We start from the raw sequence: 20,894 nt of genomic DNA on the forward strand, positions 1-20,894 counted from the left end.
TAAAACAAATGTATGCATACATAAATATATATCGAAAGAGGTTTGTGTTTACTATAACCTTTTTTTCGCAAATATTATACAAGTATAAATCATGTAGAATATCTGCATGAATGTAATTACACGTAATAGTTAACTAAAGATGACCGTCCCATAAGAAAACCGAAAAAACTATTAGGGAATTAAATGAATGTTTAAAAGAATATGCAAATTAGCTAGATCTTTTGTAGATGACTGCAATTTGACGACCCATATATAACATTGTATTCTTTTTTAAATAAAAAAAAAAAAGGGTTTTTAATATGAACATCAATACAAAAAAAAAATTTATAGAAGTATAAATATATATATTTCAACAGTGCTCAATACATATGTAAAACTTCTATAAATTATCATAAACATCAGAAAGGGCCCTACATGGACCAATCTACGTTTCGATGATCATTGAATTATTGATGAGACTTATGGTGGAAACAAATAGGTCCACTTGTAACGTCCTACACTTTTCTGAAATTTTTCATGAAGTTACAACTACCCAAGAGAGAAAATGTAACATTCTTAGGTTTTTGATAGAAATTCTGGTAGCATCCCCAGGGGCATAAAAGGTGTCAAAATTGCCAAAAATAGCACTTTCTGGGACATAGAACCTTTTCCGACCATTAGATTTTGCTGAAAATCACCCAAAAGTAAGACCACATGGAGATACGTGGCAAAAATATGGTAAAGGCATCAATCGGAGGACAATATAGTTCTTGTGCTTCATGCTTACGGCCGAGTGACTCATTTAAATTGTTACGAACTTCTATTTCTTGTATTAAATTTTACCAAGAATTCTTCATAAATTTCAGTTTCAGCTAGAGCTGAAGGAATTCAAGTTATATATATATATATATTAATCCGATCCCGCATTTTGCTAATCCCTACCCTATGATAAGGAAAGTATTTCTTCAAAACTCCTGATTAAGGACTATCCACTTATTTTGTGCTCCCTTTTTAAAATTAAATGTTTTTAACTCTTTTTCAAAGTGTTTAACATGTTTTATTAAATACTTGTTCTTATATATATATATATATATATATATATATATATTTTTCTGCTATAATAATTAAATACCTACAGACACTAGTGTTTCATCCTTTCGGGAATCTTCAGTGCAGGGTGTCACGATTACTACCAGTCGAACGATTTGAACCCCGCATCACAAGACATCTCTGGCTCGATTAGCGGAGACCGTATCCATTCGGCTACCATTAACCGCTTGAAATAATGTTGAATTTTAAACAACTTAAATTTAAGTGTTCATTTACATATATATACACACACATAAATACATACATACAGTATTTTTTTTTTTTCGTAAGTTTTGGTTCAAGCCGATGCACCACGTCATATGGATGTATTTTGCCATTTTTGTTTGTTTGTTTGTTTGTTTGTTCTGTTTTACGGCATATCAACCACTTTGGGGTCATTTAATGCCGAAAGGTTCGTTATGTTGTGTTAAATATTGGTTTGTTCTTCTTAAGGTTTTTCTTTTTTTTTGGGGGGGGGGGGTCTTTCCTTATATTTTTGAGTATATTTTAGTTTCTTTCAGAAAATTGATAATTTTTTGGGGATCAATCTTGTTTAATATTGTTTTCAGATTTTTTTCTTGGTAATACTTTGTTCGGATTTGTTCAAGGTCAATGCAGTTTGTCAGTATATGGTGTATTGTGTAGGGTTCTTGACACGTTATACAGTTTGGTGTCTCCTCCCCTTTTAGTAGATGTGAGTGGGTGATGTGAGTGTGACCTATTCGCAGTCTGGTCATTACTACCTCTTCCTTTCTTGTTAACTTTTTGGTGTTTCTCGTTCCAATATTTGGTGTTATTTGGAATAGTTTGTTTTTGGTGCATGAGCTCCAGTTTTCTTGCCATTTTCTCTTCAAAAATGTGTTTATTTTAGTCTTTAGGTCTGTATAGGGGATTTTTCCACTTATGTGGTTTTGTTGCAGAGTTTCCTTTGCTGCCTTATCTGCTTGTTCATTCATGTATATGCCGATATGGCTTGGTATCCAGCAAAAGATAATGTTTTTTTTCATGGTTATGGCATCTATTTTGTTTAGCAATTTTGTAATAAGTGGGTTTGTCATTTTTTTTTCTTTTAGAGATATGAGTATTGAAAGTGAGTCAGTAAATATGATATATTTTTGATGGTCATCATTGGTTATTATATTCAGTGCCAAATCTATGGCTGTTGCTTCTGCGCTGAAAATAGAAGATTCGTTTGGGAGCCTTTTCTTTAGTTTTATTTTTTTGTGGATGGCTGCGCATCCTACTTTATCTCCATCTTTTGATCCGTCAGTGTAAATTTGTGTATATTCTTTGTATGTATTCTGGATGATAAGTAGTTCTTCATGGAAGGTTGATGGGTGGGTTTTCGTTTTGGGATATTTATTTAATTTTAATATTATGTGTGGTTGTTTGATCATCCAGGGTGGAGTTTTTGATTTGTTATATTTATGTATTTTTGTAATGTCCATTTGGGCTTCTGTGAGAAGGTTTTTTATCCGGAGGCTGTAGGGCTTGATGATATTTTCTTTCTTGTTGAAGAGATGTGTGTATTGTGGGTGGAGGGTACATTGGTATGCAGGATTTGTTGGACACGATACCAGCTTTAGGTAATATTGTAGCGCTAACTTCTGTCGTCTTAGAATCAGTGGAGGCTCATGGGCCTCTATATAGAGGCTTTCTACTGGAGGGGTTCTAAATGCTCCCAAGGCTAATCTTAATCCTTGATGATGGATTGTATTTAGTTCTTTTATGTAGGACTTCCTTGCTGCTCCATAGATGAAGCATCCATAGTCCATTTTAGATCTGATTAGAGTTTGGTATAATTTCAATAATGTGACTTTGTCTGCACCCCAATCGGTGTGTGCTAGGACTTTGATCAATTGCATTGTCTTTTGGCATTTTGCTTTTAAATATTTTATATGCGGTATAAAGTTCAATTTTTTATCGAATATAATACCTAAATATTTATGTTGGTCGGTGAGTGGGATGTTCTTGTTATCCAGTTTCAGGTTGGGGTCGTGGTGGAATTTTCGTAATTTGCAAAAGTGGATGCATTTAGTTTTTTCCTCTGAGAATGTAAATCCATTTTCTATGGCCCATTTGTTTATTTTATTCAGACAGAGTTGTAGTTTGCGTTCGGCTGTTTGTATATATTTAGATTGGTAGTATATAAGTAGGTCGTCCACGTATAGGGCGTTTTCAATTCCTGGGTCTATGTTTTTTATGATATTGTTTATTTTAATGTTGAAGAGGGTGACAGACAGGATACTGCCTTGGGGGACCCCCATTTCTTGATCTTTTTGGACTGAATAAGTGTTGTCCATCCGTACTTGGAAGTTTCTATTTGTTAAGAAATTTCTGATAATTTCTGGCATTCTACCCCTAAGTCCTAGTTCATACAGGTCTTTTTGGATTCCGTATTTCCAAGCGGTGTCATACGCCTTTTGCATGTCAAAAAAAATTGCTATTAGATGTTCTTTTTTTGCAAATGCTTCTCTTATGCGTGTTTCCAGTTTTATTAAGTGATCGGTGGGGCTTCTATTTTTCCTGAAACCCGACTGGCTTTCTGTAATTAGATTTTTGCTTTCCAAGTACCAATTTAACCTTTCGTTAATCATTCTCTCAAAAGTTTTGCACAAACAACTAGTTAGTGCAATGGGTCGGTAGTTTGTTGGGTTTGTATGGTCTTTTTTTGGTTTGGGTATTGGGATTACTGTTGCCTGCTTCCAGTTTTTTGGAATGTTGTTAGTTATCCATATCTCATTGTAAATTTGTAATAAGTAGTCCAGTGATGGTTTTGGTAGTTTTTTGAGGAATTGATAATGGATCTCGTCGGGGCCGACTGCTGTATCGGGAGATTTGTTTATTGCCTCCTCTAGTTCTGCACTGTTGAATAATTGATTGTAGTTTTCTTCATTTTTTGATTTGAAGTTTATTTTTATTTTTTTTTCATTTTTCTTTATAGCTTGGAATTTTTTATTTTGGTTTTTTGATGATGAGTTCATTGAGAATTGTTCTGCTAATTTATTTGCGATATTTTGTTTGTCGGTAATCTTTGTGTTGTCGCATATAAGGTGTTTAATAGGGTTCTTTGTATTTTTTCCTGCTATTTTTCTGACCATCTCCCATACTTTTTTGGGTTTTGTGTTTTGATTAATTTTTGTTACATAGTCTTTCCACGAGTTCCGTTTTGATTCTTTGATAGTTTTCCGTGCTTTGGCTTTGCTGTTTTTATAGGTGTCCAAATTTTCTTTCGTTGGACTGTTTTTGAATTTCCTTAGGTTTGCACGTCTGGCTCTTATAGCTTCTTTGCATTCTTTATTGTACCAGGGTTTGTTATATTTTGTAGTAGTGGAACTTTTTGGTATGTTCTCCTCGGCTATTGTGAGTAGGGTGTTGCTGAAATATGTGATGTGTTCTAAGTCAGGATTCGCTTCAGGTATTAATCTGTATTGACATGTATTTTGGAAATTTTCCCAATTTGCCTTTTGTAAATTCCAGCGGGGTGTTTTGTCTTCTGGCTTGGGATTCTCGTTTTCTATTATGATTGGGAAGTGGTCACTTCCGCATGTATCCTTATGTGTTCTCCAGCTATAATCCATGTATATAGTTGGGTCACATAGTGTTATATCGATTGCTGATAGGGTTCCCGTTGGTGGGTGCATATATGTATTCTCTTTGTTGTTGAGTAGGCATAGATCATTTTGGTTAATTATTTTTTCTATGGTTTGGCCTCTTTTGTTGTTTTTTTTACTGCCCCACCATATATTGTGACTATTGAAGTCTCCCAACAGTAGAAAAGGTTTAGGTAGTTGTTTGATTATATTGTTTAATTCTGTTTCGTTTATTGTTTCATTTGGTGGTATATAGAGTGAGCATAGGGTTACTGTTTTGTGTAGTGTTGCAGTTATTGCAACAGCTTGCATATTTGTTTTTAAGTTCACTTTGCTGTGTGGAATGTTTTCGTTTATCAGTATTGATGATCCACCGGTGGCTTTGCATGATAATTTGTTTATGTGGTTGTATATTGAGTAGTGTTTTATGTTAATTTTGTCATTTTCTTTTAAGTGTGTTTCCTGTAGGCAAATTATTGCAGGACATAAGGATTTGATAAGTATTTGCATTTCTTCGATATTAATTTTTAATCCTCTTATGTTCCACTGTAGGATTTTGTTAGTCATGGTTTATATTTTCTTTTGGTTTTGGACTGTTGGTGTTTATGTCTACGTCCATAGTTTCGATGTTAGTTTGGGTGTTTCTTTTGGAAGTGGATGGTCTGTTTCTTGTTTCTGGTGAGAGGCTTTTTTTGGGTTTTGGTCTGGGACTTTTAGATTTACTTTGTCTTGACTGTCTTTTTTGGCTACCAGTTTCAACTAGTTCAAATTTATTTTCATTTTCAATTAATACTAATTCTGTTTTTTGTTTGTCATTTTGTTTTTGGGGGGTAGTTTTTTTGTTGTTCTGTTCTATTTCCATTTTTTCTGTTGTTGTGTGTTTATTTTTAACATCTGTTTTTGTCCTTGTTAGTGACTTGGATCTTTCACGTTTTGATAATTGAGGAGGTTTCATTTCTTTAGAGATTGATTCCTCAATATTGATGGAAGTTTTTCTGATTTCCTTTGTTTCGTTTTCTTTTATACTGGGTTGTTCGTTTCTGACTTTTATTTGGCTGTTAGAATTTATTTTCAGTTCTGATAAAAAAGATTTTAATTCTTCAAGTATGTTCTTTAGTTCTTTTGCTAGGTTTGCAATTTCTGGAGCAAGGTTTAGTTCATTGTAGTTGTACATTTTGTTTGCTTGTTGGGTTATTGTGGCATATGAGTTTTTGGTGCGATTTGTGACTTCTTTGCGGGCTTCTTGGAAGGTTATATTTTTTTGATATTTGATTGTTATTATTTCCTTCTCTTGCTTATATATTTTGCACTGTTTTGAGTGAGAGTGGTGCTCTTCTTGACAGTTTGTGCATTTGGTTTTATTTGGACAGTCTTCTTCATCGTGGTCTGGGTTTTTTCCACTGCAGTTTCCACATGTGAAGAATCTTAGACATTGGTCTTTATTATGTCCAAACTTTTGGCAGTTGTAGCATTGTAAAGGTTTTGGAATGTATTGTTCTATTTTCGTTCTTTCATAACCTATATTGATGGTCTCTGGTATTTGAGGATAATTGAATGTTAATATATAAGTGTTTGTATATATTACCTCTCCTTTTTTTTTAAATGTGATTCTTTTTACATCTGTGACCCCTTGGTTTTTTAGTTCTGTTTTGATTTCTTCTGTTGTGCAGACGGAGATTTCCTGGTTTTTTATGACTCCTTTGGAGTAGTTTAGTGTTTGGTGTGGATAAGCTTTGATGTTTGTTTCATGCAATTTTTGTAGTTGAAGTAGAGTTTTGGCCTGTTTTTTATTTTGTACTTCTACCAATATGGTACCATTCCTTAATTTTTTGACATTTTTAGGTGTTATTTTGCTTGATATTACCTTTTGGATAATGAAGGGTGACATTTTAGTTAACGGTATATTAGACGTTGCTTCTAGCACGATGAATCTTGGAAAGTTTGTATCTTCATTGTCGCTGTCAGAGTCTATTTCTGTGTGTGGTCTCTTGGATTTTTTGGCATTCATAATAATTTTTGAAAAATTCATCAGCCATGCTCCCCACCCTCCTCGGAGCCCCTTATGGGGAAGAACTATGAGGGGGTAAATCCCATTCGCCTCGGTTCTCCAGGGCTACATAGCTGGTATACTCAAACATGGGGAGGTTTCCAAGCATTCACAATATATGGTTATGCCCACCCAAGTATGGGATTTCCCTGTATTTTTATTATTCCTGATGGTTACCTTTTTCCCAGCTTGATTGACCCTTCAGCCATCGCTTATTAACTCAGTTTATTGTTTATGTTGAGTGTTAGTGTGTTTTTGTTTGGATTGTCTGAATTAGTGCTTGTCATGACCAACCGATTGATTGGATCGGGCCTATCCAACCTCCCGTCTAGCCTAGTAAGGGCCAAAGTGGTGTGTTGTAGTATCATGTTATTATTTCCTAGGCATGTTCCACTCAACCACCAGGATCCCGTTCTTAATGCATTACGGGTTGCCACCAACGGTCAACTGGTGGTCCCATTGAAGGATTTTTACCCTCTGCAGGGGGGCAGTTGGTATGTTCTATCGCCCTACCAACTAGGCAAAAAAAAAAAAAAAAAAAAAAAAAAAAGGGGTGAGGAGGTGAAGGAAAAAGAAAACGAGGGAGGGGAAGGGGAGGAGAATGTTGTTTTTGTTTTTGTTTTCGCAGAACATGACTAAGTTTTGCAAAAGGGAATAAAAAAACAAAGACATCTATGTAGGTGCGTTTCATCTCAGGAAGTCAGTAGACAGCCTGATCTGGTAGCACCAGCTGCCATTTTTGAAATCGCAACTTTATAATATATAAAAATCGATAGAACATTAACTATAATAATATATACAAAATCTGCAAGAATTAAAATATTTAAGCGTACTTTATGACCGGGCTACACCTGTGTCCCTCCTAGCTTAAATACTTTTGCAATTTTAACAAAAGAGCTACAATATCAGAGCGTCTCCATTTTCGCTAAACATCCACAGAATGCCAACGTCAATATCTTCCATATGAAGGAGTCCCCTGTGGAATTTCCACAGGTCTCCGTAGTTAAATTATTAAAAGGACAGGTATAGACAAGTCTCGTTCAAGTTCAGACATAACATTTGTTTAAAATATTAAGGGCATTCAGATGATTTAGCAAGTCAGGTGTTGCTCAAAGCAGACGAGTACTGTTAAATCCAAGTTTGAAATTATAAACTCACGAATACAGATTAACTTCTTAATGGAAAGATTAATTTGCAATGAAACGCTGAACAAGTGTTTCTGTTGAGCTCGTTAATGGTTGCTGAGACGACTTAAAAACTTCCAGTTCAATACGTATTAATTCACCCTTCATCAAGCGGACCCATTTCAGAAATAAGCATATATGAAAAGAACGAAATCAGGTCTACACTGGTTTATTTGACTTCCGGTTGACTTTTGCGCATGCTCATAGGACATGTAAACAAACGGATAACTTTTTTTAATTAAAATTTTTTTCGACATAAGGTCGGATTTTAATATAAAATTAATATTTTAAGAAAAGGAGGAATAGTTTTTGCTTTTTTAAATTTTTTTTTTTTCATGTAGGCAAGCTGTAGGTACGAGCAACAGTGGTGGAAAAATGATAGGGGAAGATAGTTTTGAAAGCCGGTTTATTATAATTTTTATGTAGGTTTCTTACTACTTTTTGATTGTATTTGAAATATTAAAACCTAACGTTAATTTCCAAAAGGAAAAAATATTTGTACACAAAAAAAAAGAAAAGTTTTCAACCTATTTCCAATATAATTAGTGAAGTCATAAGATAACAAAAACAAAACTTGTTTATACTAAAAAAATAACTTAATTAGCCCCCCAAAAGCAAGAGATTCTGGGTTCACACAAAAACAAATGAAGTAGCCTAAAAATGGATTCTACAGAAGCTCAAAATGTCAGAAAATCAAAAGGTTGTCTGAAAATGACGCCAGGCAGCTGGGAGCGCTTTTTTTTATTTTTTTTCTCTTCCGGTTATGAATCCGTATATTCCTATCGTGAACGTTTGTATAATTTTTATCACTTTTTTAATTTATTTTTTTGCGTTTCTGCTTTTAAATTTATTTTTCAAGATTATATAAAAATTGTTACGCTGAAAGTTACATTCAAGCAAGGAAAATATTAGAATATTACATAAAAATTAAACGAAAAAATGTACTTAAAAAAAAAAATTATATATATACATAAATTTTTTTTTTAAGTACATTTTTTCGTTTAATTTTTATGTAATATTCTAATATTTTCCTTGCTTGAATGTAACTTTCAGCGTAACAATTTTTATATAATCTTGAAAAATAAATTTAAAAGCAGAAACGCTTATGTTAGGCTTGAAACCGACGGTACCAATGTTTTTCTGACCGTCTGTACAATATATATAAAAGAAAATGTATAAAAATACGAAAAGTATAAAAGCTTATAATTTTCTCTATTCGTTTCCTATTGGTGACGTGTAGGAATATAATATGAAAAAAACTTTTTAAAAGTACATAGTTTTCGACCGATCCTTCAGTGCAGTGAAAGTGATGAGCATACAAGGGGAAAAGAAAAGGAAGGAGGAGAAGGTATAGCCAATAAGAAGGTGCCACGTCAGTTTTAAGTACACACATACGCACAGTACATATACAAATTAAAAAATTAAACAGTAAATAAAAATGAAGAAAAGCGCCTTTAACTGTTCAATATTTTGAATTCCAACGATATTTATTCCAAGAGAGGACAAGAATAGCAGGAAGATCCGACGCCACCCAGGATTGAATGAGAATCAACAAATATTACACTTTCAGTACTTTTATCGTTATCAAAATTGGTGAAACCACCCATTTGTCAATCAAATCAATAGATCGTCTGCTCCAGTCATACATTGGTTGGTTGTTTTACGGCATATCAACCCTTTTCGGGTTATTTAATGCCAAATCCAAAGATTTTGAAGAAAAACTTTTTAATAGAATGTGTTGTTTTCAAGTCGGTTTCTATTTAACCCATAGTTGAGACCCTAACAGGTACTACCACTCCAGGTCAGAGTGGACCTGGTAGCAATGGTAATTAAAGGGTGGCTCCACACTCCCCAAAGCCCGCAAGCTGGGGCCTCACCATCAGATATAGTTTGTCATATACAGGACCTCTAGTCATAGACTCACCATGATTTCCCTACATTGTAGTGTACAAAACCTGTTGCTTTCATAAAATTTTGATATAATGGCTTTTATTAAAGTTGAAAATACAAAAGTCAAGTATCATAGTTTAATTATGCTCTAAACAGAAACAACTATTTCGCATGCACCCGGCTTATCTACTGTTGATTTTATATGCTGAGCCTTTCTACTTGTGATGTTAGGCTACATCAGTTAACTTTGGTCAATATGACTGTTCCTTCTTTTATTGGAGTTTCTCGCTTATCGCTTTGATATTTATCACGAGCATTCAGATACAAAATCTACCACAAACACTGGCAGACACAACGTACATATGCGAAATCTCAAAATAGTCGGCCCAATAGTTTCAGAGTCCATAGGGAACGAATTCGTACACAAAGACAAAGTTCCTTTTATATATAAGTATAGATATAGAAAAGTAACCTTATCTGCCTAAAGAACAGTCTACTTAACTTGTGTCAATTTTTGGTCTACAGAAGCGAAACTATAGAGGATTTGGACTTGTGGAACACATTCGATTTGGTTTTTAGCTGGTAAAAATAGCTGCTAAGGAATGAAAATTGGAAAAATAATGGAACTTGGCAAGCTTCAGTCCACTAAAAGTTATTTCTATACATGCACAAATATACATTTATGCATTAAAGTCGAGTAAATTTTAACATTTTCTTATCCATCTGATGATAGCTCAAACGGTAATGATTAAGGCTGGAGCTATAAATGTTTTGGTTTCGATTCTAGCTGATGGCACCCAATTTTTTTCTTCTGAAATCATTTTATATTGGGTACAATATAATAAACAGAATATTGGCTCTATATGAAATCTGCATAAATTAAAATATATTTAAGAGTATTTTACCACTGGTAATGCCGGGTAGCCTGCTAGTATATATAAGAGAACGTAACAAGCCTCATGAGCCATGCAAGTAGTTATGTTATATTAGGTTCACATGTTCTTTAGAAAGCTATTCTTAACATGGGGAGGGTGGTTTGTACTTATTCTGTACTTTAACCTTACAATTTAATAAAAACCAATATCATAATAAAACTTGAAAAGCGCGGATCAATAAGTGCATTTGTTATGTTGTTGGGGTACATATTAGAGATAGTGTATATTTTGTCGTTGACATAAAACATTCATAAAAAGGGATACATATATAACGGGGTCCTACACTAAGAACCTTGCTTAATGATGTCTAGTTATAACTAGTTGACTGGAACATACTTGTGTGCAGTGGTACCTAAATGTTCATATAAAAAAGGTAAAAAGTATGCTATTCGTTATTTAATGCAACGTAGAATTTTTGCAAGTTTCGATTAAGATAGACACTCACCCAATCACTGCCAAGATGCAATCGGAACAGAAACGATGACCACATTTTGTCTGGGCTGGCTTCCGCATTATACCCAGGCAAATTGGACAGATGAAGCGACGATCGACATTACGGGTAAGGTCATAGTCTAACGTTTCATTCACAATCTAAAAATAAAAGAAACAAAAAATATTATTGATAACTGTATTAATTATTGGTACTAGTGCACTTATTGATCCACGATGAAATAACGTTATTTAAAAAGCCATTCTTAACATGTGGAGGGGAGGGTGCTTTGTACCTATTCTATACCTTAACTTTACTATTCTATACCTTAACCTTACAATGACCCTCTTGGCTTTCGGGACAAGAACAAAGTGTAGTATCTGTTCTTCAGATGCTGCAGCTACACTTCAATTTTTTGTTCTGTCGGAGGAGAAATCCTTCACGACTGAGACAATTTTAATTTTATTTTTTTCCTTTTCTCCACATTAAAAAAAACGACCCTGGTGTCTAACTGTCCCGTGGGGATGGGGGGGGGCGCATTGTAAATAGGAACCTTACAATTGAATAAAAAAAAAAAAACATCAAAAAACTTTAATTAAATTTGGAAATACGATTTAAAAAATTAGTGCGGATCAGTAAATGCACTAGCACCTAATTATATATTTAATGAAAACTTAAAGAACCCAAACTATTCAAGACATTCCAATTATATGTGTGTGTGTATATATATATATATATATATATATATATATATGTATACTCCTATAATTTTTTGGTGCTAGTGCACTTACTGATCCGCGCTATTTTTTTAAAATCATATTTCCAAGTTAAGTTTTTTTTTTTATTCAATTGTAAGGTTAAAGTATAGAATAGGTACAAAACACCCTCCCCATTAAGAATGGCTTTTTGAATAACATTATTTCAGCACGGATCAATAAGTGCACTAGTACCAATTTTTTTTTTTTTTTTGTATTGATATTCATATTAAAAACTTTATTTAAAAAGAAAATCCAGAAACGCATAGATGACAACGAAGAGCACTTCCAGCATCTTTTATAACACCACAGGAAATTTAAATAAAAGAATGTTCCTCCTCTCTACATTTTTCCGGACTATTTTTAAGTGGGTCACCCTGTAGTAATGATTTAAACTTATATAATAATTAAAAAAAACAAAAAAAAAACGTTTTGTGCGTCACCACCGAGAATCGAAACCTAAACGTTTAGATTACAATTTACTTTTATCCTTTGACGTTAAGGCCCGAGCTATGAAGAAGGTAAAAGGGAGATTTTGCTGCAAAGCTAAAAATTGAAACATGAGCCAACAGCTATTATGTTATGCATACATATTTTTAATGCCATTGTTCAACCTTGACTTGGCAAATTCCGTTTTTTTTTTTTTTAATTCTCACTTTTAGACCAATTTTCCTCCGCTAAAACCCAAATATAAAGTTGGTACTCATGCAGAGAGTGATCCATGCTGAAATAAGGTTATTTAAAAAGCCATTCTTAACATGGGGAGGGTGTTTTGTACCTATTGAGATTTGTAAAAATCTTTTTAATCGGTTTTCGGTCAGAAATTTGGCTAAGAAGTCAAAGTTCAACGATTTGACCTTTGAAAATTCTACCAAACTCCGTCAATTTTGGGTCTAAACACTTTAAATTTTAGATGTAGGTTCCTTGGACATGGATCAAACTTTAACTTGATTTGAGCCCAAAACAAGTGTTAAGGGGTCAAAATTTGGGTCAAAGTTTTCAACAAAAATTGATCTCTCAGCCAACTTTTGGTCTAAACATTTGAAATTTTATTTTTCAGTTATGTCAAATCTCTAGTCTGGAGACTGAAAATTGACAGTAATTTGGTAAGGAAATGCACACACACACACAATTTCACTTTTATAGATATATAGATTGTTACGTTCTGTCTAGGGATATGAATGCACAACAAATTAAAAGAATTAATAAAACTCAGAATTAAAATATTTATTTTAACATAAAACATGCAAAATATTTACAAGTAAACACTTTGTTCATACTACTACTGCTACAATCTTTGAAAGTGAATTATAAGGTCTATAGCATTCGTGGTAAAAAGGAGATAACTTCAAATCAAATGTTTTATGTATGGGTAAAATCTAATATTAGAAAAGATTAATATAGTTCTTTGGTCAGTGAGAAAATATAAAGAAATTTTTATATTTACCGAAATTCCAGTTTCTTCAAATGATGCAGTGGTTGGTTTTGAAAGTTTCTTTCGGCTGGAGTTTCATCCTAGAAACATTACTTAAGTAGTTCTTAAGTAGCAACTTCGTATTAACACCTTTGCTAAACTGATGCAGTTTCTAGTGCGGCATCCTTATAGTTTCTGCACGGAATTTTCTTTATTATTCTAGATTGTTCCGAAAACGTTCTAAAATATTTTAATATTCTATACCTTTTTATGAGGAAAATGGAATGTCGTAATACTTGTGTTACCTGTATATCGCAGAAAAGATTCTATTTATTCCATTTTCACCCCAAACAAGGTACAGTGCCATTTTGAAGTAGGGGCTACTATCGGGGGCATAAGTTGCAGGGGAATTATGAAGGGAGATGAGTTACAAGATGTCTGTTCACGTTACACTTGAACTTCTGCATGTCAGTACAGTTGGGAAAGCAGAATCCTGGAAGGGAGTTCAAAAGTCTAGCAGTTGTGGGGAAGAAACTATTGGAGTAGAAGACCTTACACCTAGGGATCTCTACTATGAAGGGGTGGGATTTAGCTGCTTGTCGGGTTTATCGGGGGTATTCACGTCAACAATGTACAAGTGCTTGTAGTTCGTCAGAGCATTCACCATTAAAGTACTTGTAGAACAAGCAGAGGGATGCAACATTTCGTCGATGGGACAGAGGCTGAAGCCTAGATGACAGTTCAGGACCTATCAGGTTGGCGACTCTTGAACCCTGTACAAGAGTGAGAGACTGCAAGTGAAACCGAGTTCAATCCCTGGTGAATAATACAGCACAACCTTTACTACCGATCCGCTCAGTGGCTGTTACAGTCCCTGAATTAGTTTGAAATGAAAATTATGCTCTTACCTCTGTAACGTTCTCTGAAGTGGAGTCAATATGTCTGGCCATTTGTAAAACCGACCAATACGTTAAAAAAAACAAACGAAGTCCAATTTCAGAAGTATCGGATTCCTAAAAAGAGAAAGGGTTTCATTTTTAATTCTTATAAGTTATCGTTATGAGTTCTTTATAAACAAAAACACCCCCTTCACTCATTTGCCCTCACTCAGTAAATATTACCATTCCCACCTAAAAAATAGCATTGAGGAAATTATTTACGGTCTTCATGGTAGCACTGCATGCAAATCTTCAGCATCGACAATTAAGCAACTTAAACATCCATGAACAAAACTTCTCATTGCCATAAAACACTCAATGTTTTCCGTTAAATAAAGACATTCAACATCTGACCCAATTTTGCGCCAGCAGGTTACTGTAAGCATCCATAAGATGCCGACATGATTAGCTAATCAGAAATAAGCCGTCAGCAGACGGCAAGTTTTAATGAAATCAATAAAGTCATTGCAACAAATTTTTTTTAAACAGTACATTGTGTAAAATAAAAAAATGGACCCGCCCCTCCCCCAAGAAAGATTTGGCGGAAACCTGACAATTTTTGAAGAAAAGCACACATAAAAGTAAACTGCAGTAGGACCAATTTGATCTGTCAACCGAAATGTATAGTCATTTATAGTTCCATATCAGGTATCCTATCCTGAACATCTTTAGCATCCAGGCCATTTGGTTGCAAGAGATTTAGCCATAAAGTGTTTTTGTTTGAAGCAATATCACTATTAGACATCCCACTTTTCATGGCAAGCCAAAACCCAGTCGAGAAACGGGTTGTTCTTGTTGCGTAAAACACTTCATAACGGTGTTTTTTGGTTATCGTTCAATTCGTGAGGTACCCGTTTATCAAGTTTTGTCTTTCCAAACTTTCAAGTGGTTGGAAATCATTGTTTACATTACGTCTAATTCAAAAGTTCCCGGACAGTTATGCATGGATTGACTTCGACTGAAGCTCTTAATTGATCGTTGTCAACATTTGATGGACGACCGCTACGCTCATCTTCAAGACGTCATCGCCGCCATGAAATTTCTTAAACCACCGTTGTGCTGTGCGTTCATTAGTGGTTTCTGGGTCAAACATTTCATTAATATCGCGACCAGTTTCAGCAGCTTTTCGTCCTAGCTTGAATTGAAATAGAAAAAAAAAGGCAAATTTGCACTATCTTGTATACTACTGAAAAGACGATTGTAATTGAAACAATTGTAATTCAAACGATTAGATAGAGCGAAAAACGCTATTTAAAATGATAAAGGTATAAGGAAAGCTTATTTACAAAAATCATTCGTAATCACTTCAAAATTCCGTCAGAACTTTCAACCTAATTTTTTTTTTTTTTCTTTTTTTTTTTGAAGCATTATCCCTGGTAAACATCCAGTTTTGGTCATTAAATAGATTAACATTTAACTTGGGTACCATGAAGTGAAAATCTAAAAAATAAAATACGAGCTATACTAAATGCGTCCCCGACCCCTTCCAAGGATGAGGAAGAAAATTTGTTCACCTAATTAAGTTTTTAGTTTCGAACGTATCGCTTTTCGTAATTTAGGGATTTGTTCATTACTGCGACACGACAGTTATATAGATACCATTGATTTTACTTGAAATTTAATATTTTTTATTTTCGCTCTAATAACGAAGTGCCGAAAAATATTTGGTGTAGGTACTCGTCACAGAAGGAAGATGTCATATTCCAAGAGTCACGTAATTTGAGCAAGTAATTTTGTATTACGAAGCGAGGCGCTATTTTTTGATCGAGCATGAATTTGGATTCAACATAAGGGGGAGACAATCAATTGAAACTATCGACTTTTCTAATAGATACAATTTACTTAAATTCGCTAAAAATTTAGACAATTTACTAAAAAAAAAACTACTTGATCAATTTTCGTGATTTTCACAGTATATCTTCGTTCTGTGACGAGTACAGACTGTGTGTGTGTGTGTGTGTATTAAATTTTTAAATGACTTAAAGTTTCCGGGTCTGCTGAAAACGAATATCGCATTCAAATTTCGGTCAGTTTTCTGGATATTAAGACTTTTTTTTTTTTTTTTTTTACAAAGTATTAATGAATTTCAGTGGCGGTCGCCATTCTTCATATGGCGAGGAAGGAGTGTTTTGTTATGTGCATTAGTTGGGAAAAACATGGCCGCCAGTAAAAACAGATACCTTGGATTATAAAAGGTCTTAACCCCCAGAAAACTTGTGTGCCCCAAATTTAAATGTGATATTCGTTTTCAGCGTACCTATAAAAAGGTCACTAACCGTGAATGCCAAGTTGTCGTTAAAGGAGGGGATGAAAGTGCTTGTTAAGGGACAAATTGATTGTTACTTGTCATGACGAAAATAGTAATACATAAAAGAATTACGAACATTTCTGGAGTAGAGCAACTGCTATAGTACTTTTAGTAAAAAACAAAAGTCTATCGCTATCGGCTAAAACAAAACGTCAGCTACTGAAGTGGCAAAAAGGAAGATCAGTATATCCACTGTATTTGCAATTTTCAAGGTGTTCAAATCTAGGAAAAATGCAATTTCCAAGGTTTTCGTAAAAATTACGCTTAACTATAATTTTCTATGAATTTTCGAATATATTAGTAGGTACTAGTGCACTTATTAATCTGTGCTGAAATAACGCTATTTAAAAAGCCATTCTTAACATGGAGAGGGGAGGGTATTTTGTACCTATTCTGTACTTTAACCATTGAATTGTGGAGGACTAAGATATATAAATCCTAATCCGGTTACAAAAGAAAATAATGAAACGAATGGAATGAAGGAAACAAAGACTCAATGACTGGAATCGATAAACGTGTCGTTTATTTACTGTTGAAAGAATGAATGTTTTAGGTATAACACGTGTTCATGTCCACGCGGGTGTAACCATCGTTTGTTGCGGGACTGGTAGTATAGAAGGAAAAAGGAAATGTGTGTACATCTCCATTCGGGTCACTATCGTTTGTTCGCACGTGGGAAGAGAAGCGAGTAATGTAGTAGAAATGGGAATGATAGTCCAGTGTGTAGACAAAGACATGTTAGCAGTCAGCTAGGTGGAGGTGTTCTCCGGCTCAATATGTAGATAGAGAAAGAGTGAGACTATCAATCCAGTTCATGGAGAGAGAAAGCATATAAAGTGTACGGACTGTTTCTTTTCGCCCCCACATGGTAGCGAGTGGCGTGAAGAAGCACGGGCGCGCACCTCCCGAAAGGGAGGCAGCTGGTTCGTCGAACCTCTCAGCTCGGGAGCTGGTCCGAAAAGGGTTGGAAACAGCTTGTCTCTTCCTTTTATAGTTGTTTTTGGTGGTCTTTTGCGCATGTGTGGATTTCCTTTGAAAGGGAAGTGACGTTGTCCATGTGTGCGTACATGTGCGTACGTTAGCGCGTGTGTGTGTATACATGTGAATGTGAGTATGTAAGCGAACGTGAATATGTGTGCATGTGCGCGTATGTTTGTGTGCATGTATGTATATGACAAGTAATATGACTTGAGATGTGAATGCATGTTTTTGTGCGAGACTAGAAAAGGCTCGCGCAGAATAAAACAAAACTTTAAACTTGGAAATACGATTTTTAAAAAAATAGCGTGGATCAGTAAGTGCACTAGCACCTATGAGTATTTTTGATGTGCAAGTATTGTTTTTGCTTAAAACATTAAAAATCGATATGTCGACCATCTTAAGCACCAAAACTTAGTTGTGTTAGTCTAAATTAGCAATTATTTTAGAGAAAATACAGTTAACCAAAAACAATTTTAGGGTTTGTATTACAATCCACAGATGTACAAAAAGTGGTCAAACAAAATATAAATATTATCAAAGGCAAGATAAGTTACTCTTCTACCTATTTGGAAAAGATTTTAATGGTTTTACTCACTTTAAAATGTTTAATCGGTTCGAAAATATAGTGGTGTTTGATATTTGAAAAGGACAATGGCGGCGAGCTAACTTAAATACTTTAAGTTTGGAAAAATGAGTTAAAACTAAAAAATTATATCCAATATGTTACCGTGACATATTTGGTGGATTTTTAACAGTATTTTATATAATTTTTTAGTTTTAACTCATTTTTCCAAACTTCACGTATTTAACAGTTAACCCGCCGCCATTTTTCTTTTTCAAATGTATCAATAAGCACTGATTTTCGAACCGATTAATCGTTTTAAAGTGAATAAAACCACCAAAAAACATTTCCAGATAGAAGAGTAACTTATCTTGCCTTTGATAACATTTTTTAATGTTTGATCACTTTTTCGTACGTCTGTGGATTATAATATAACCCCAATTTTAATTTAATAACTTGCGGTAAACATTTAAAAAAATGGGAGGTATTTAGCAGAGAAGGCAAAAAACGACAACTATATATATATATATATATATATATATACACTAAAAAAATGTTACTATAGGCAATAATAGAAGTTCATTTTATACCTACCTTATTTGGTTTGGTTTTTAAGTAGCTTTGATGATAGTACACTTATTGGTCCGCGTTATTTATTTTTTTTTAAATAGTTTAAAGGGTGCTAGTCAGTGCACTTACTGATCCGCGGTATTTTTTAAATCGTATTTCCAAGTTTAGTGTTTTTTTTTATTCAATTGTAAGGTTAAAGTACAGAATAGGTACAATCCCCCCCCCCCACGTTAAGAATGTTTTTTAAATAACGTTATTTCAGCACGGATCAATAAGTGCACTAGTATCGTAGTTTTTATTGCTTTTTAATCTCAAATTCAGTTTTTCCGAACGAATTTGAAAAGAAAGAAAAATGGCGGCATCTTCTTTGGAAGAAGCAAGCCTCGTTTTGATTTCAAGGTTTACAAGTGCTTTAAATTTTTTTTTTTTTTTTTTTTTACGAGAGTACATAGCGTAGTATAAACACCCCAACCTTCCCATGCTAAGAATAGCCTTCGAAATAAACACCCAGCCTCGAAAGCCCTTTTTAACATGGGTGTGTGTGGGTAGAATGTTTATAGTACGCTGGGTACTATCGTAAAATACAAAAAGAATTCAAGACGAGGTTTACTTTCCAAAGAAGATGCTGCCATTTTTTTATTTTTCAAATCCGCTCGGAAAAACTAGATTTTTTAGATTAAATAAAGAGCAATAAAAACTACTTGAAAACCAACACAAATGAGCAAGGTAAATATAACATTAACTTTTATTGATTACGATAACATATTTCTCGTATATTTTTTTCCGATAGTTGTTTGTTGGTTTCTCTGCTAAATTACCCAAAAAAAGTTTAAGGTCACAAAACTCTAGTTTCTTTGAAAATAATTCATGTCGGCATAAGTAATGATTACAGATAATTTTATAGAATAATATATGTTGCTGTACTTACGACTTCGAAGTTTCGGCACTTATTTTTAATATAAAAAAAAATATGGCCGATATTAAATATGCCTTAACCCACCAGAAACCGGCGTCTTTTTCGCAAGATTTTTAAATAATTCGCCGTTGTTTTACGAAAGAAACGTCGTCAACAAAACAAGAAAGGGTCCATTCAATTGACATTTAGGAGATCGGACACGTGAGTAATATTTTGCAAGATTGGCGAGGAAGGTTCAAATCCTGAACACGGTATCTTTTTTTTTTTTTTTTTTTTTTTTAATCAAATAGACCCATATACAAAGTAAGAAAATGCCGGGGTAAAAAGAAGACTTGCTAAACGGTGACGGGCGAAACCAGTTCTCAGTTCAACAGTTTCGTTGGTGCTTCTACAGTATAATAACGAAAAAAATTACTGATTTTCAAGTAAAATAAATGGTACCTACGTAATTGTTATGTCGCAAATAACTATATATCTAAAAATTACGGAAAACGATATGGTAGAAAAATAATTATTAATGAAAAACAGTTTTCGATAAAGTTTAGATGAGGAATAACATTTTCCGACATTTTGAATTACGTTCATTACGTGCCGTAATTATCTCCCCCTGTCAAGAAAAATTTGGCTTCAAACATTTATTATAAAGTCATACAACCCTGACTTGCCTTTTTTTTCTTTTTTTTTTTCTTTTTTTTCTTTCTTTTTTTTTTCTTTTTTTTTTTTTAGTCCCTCGACAAAAGGAAGGTGAGCCTGTAAATTCATCCTTGTCCGTTCATCTGCCGCACTTTTCTCAATAACTACGCTTTGGAATTTTTTGAAATTTTGCACAAACATTAAACATGATATGAGTAAAAAAGTAATAGAACGGATTTTCCGGGAAAACTCCAGTTGCTCCCCTAGGGGTGCCTTTCAGATTAAAATGGCTAAAATTGACACTTTTGTGCTTAATAAAAAAAAATTGATGCCTTGGGTTTTTAAAAACTTTCTGAAAAGTTGTACCTAACTGATTTTTACATAATTTTGTTTGTCTGTAATTCGCGATAACTCTTGATTGTGCCCCAGGGCTCTTTTAAGGCTAATAAAAACACTCTATTTTTGGGACTATTTTACCATATTTGTCCAAAAACTTTTGCGTGTGTCTATTTAGCAGTTTTACATGGTGCTGAACCACGGCCACCGATATATAGAAGGCCTGTTAATTGAAAAATGCCTGCAAGCAATGTAGGTAAGATTTGTTGAACTGTTACTGTCAATACTATATGACGACATTTTTAAAATAAACATTAAAACATGTTAGAAAAGA

The 20,894-nt window shown here is 34.0% G+C and overlaps 1 protein-coding gene across 1 annotated transcript in view; it reads right to left on the reverse strand.

Moving 5' to 3' along the window:
• Positions 1-20,245, reverse strand: part of LOC145266562 (TNF receptor-associated factor 6-like) — a 40,085-nt gene extending 19,840 nt beyond the window's left edge. Inside the window, exons 1-3 of the mRNA XM_080122380.1 lie at positions 19,604-20,245; positions 14,225-14,329; positions 11,163-11,308 (exon numbers count right to left, since the gene is read on the reverse strand). Of these exons, the coding sequence (XP_079978506.1) occupies positions 11,163-11,308; positions 14,225-14,266 (188 nt within the window). The 5' untranslated portion in view covers positions 14,267-14,329; positions 19,604-20,245. The remainder of the gene's footprint in view (positions 1-11,162; positions 11,309-14,224; positions 14,330-19,603) is intronic.
• Positions 20,246-20,894: the final 649 nt, after the last annotated feature.

This window comes from Euprymna scolopes, chromosome 41 (assembly GCF_053919585.1).
Source record: "Euprymna scolopes isolate OS-2025 chromosome 41, ASM5391958v1, whole genome shotgun sequence".
Taxonomy (NCBI): Eukaryota; Metazoa; Mollusca; class Cephalopoda; order Sepiida; family Sepiolidae; genus Euprymna; species Euprymna scolopes.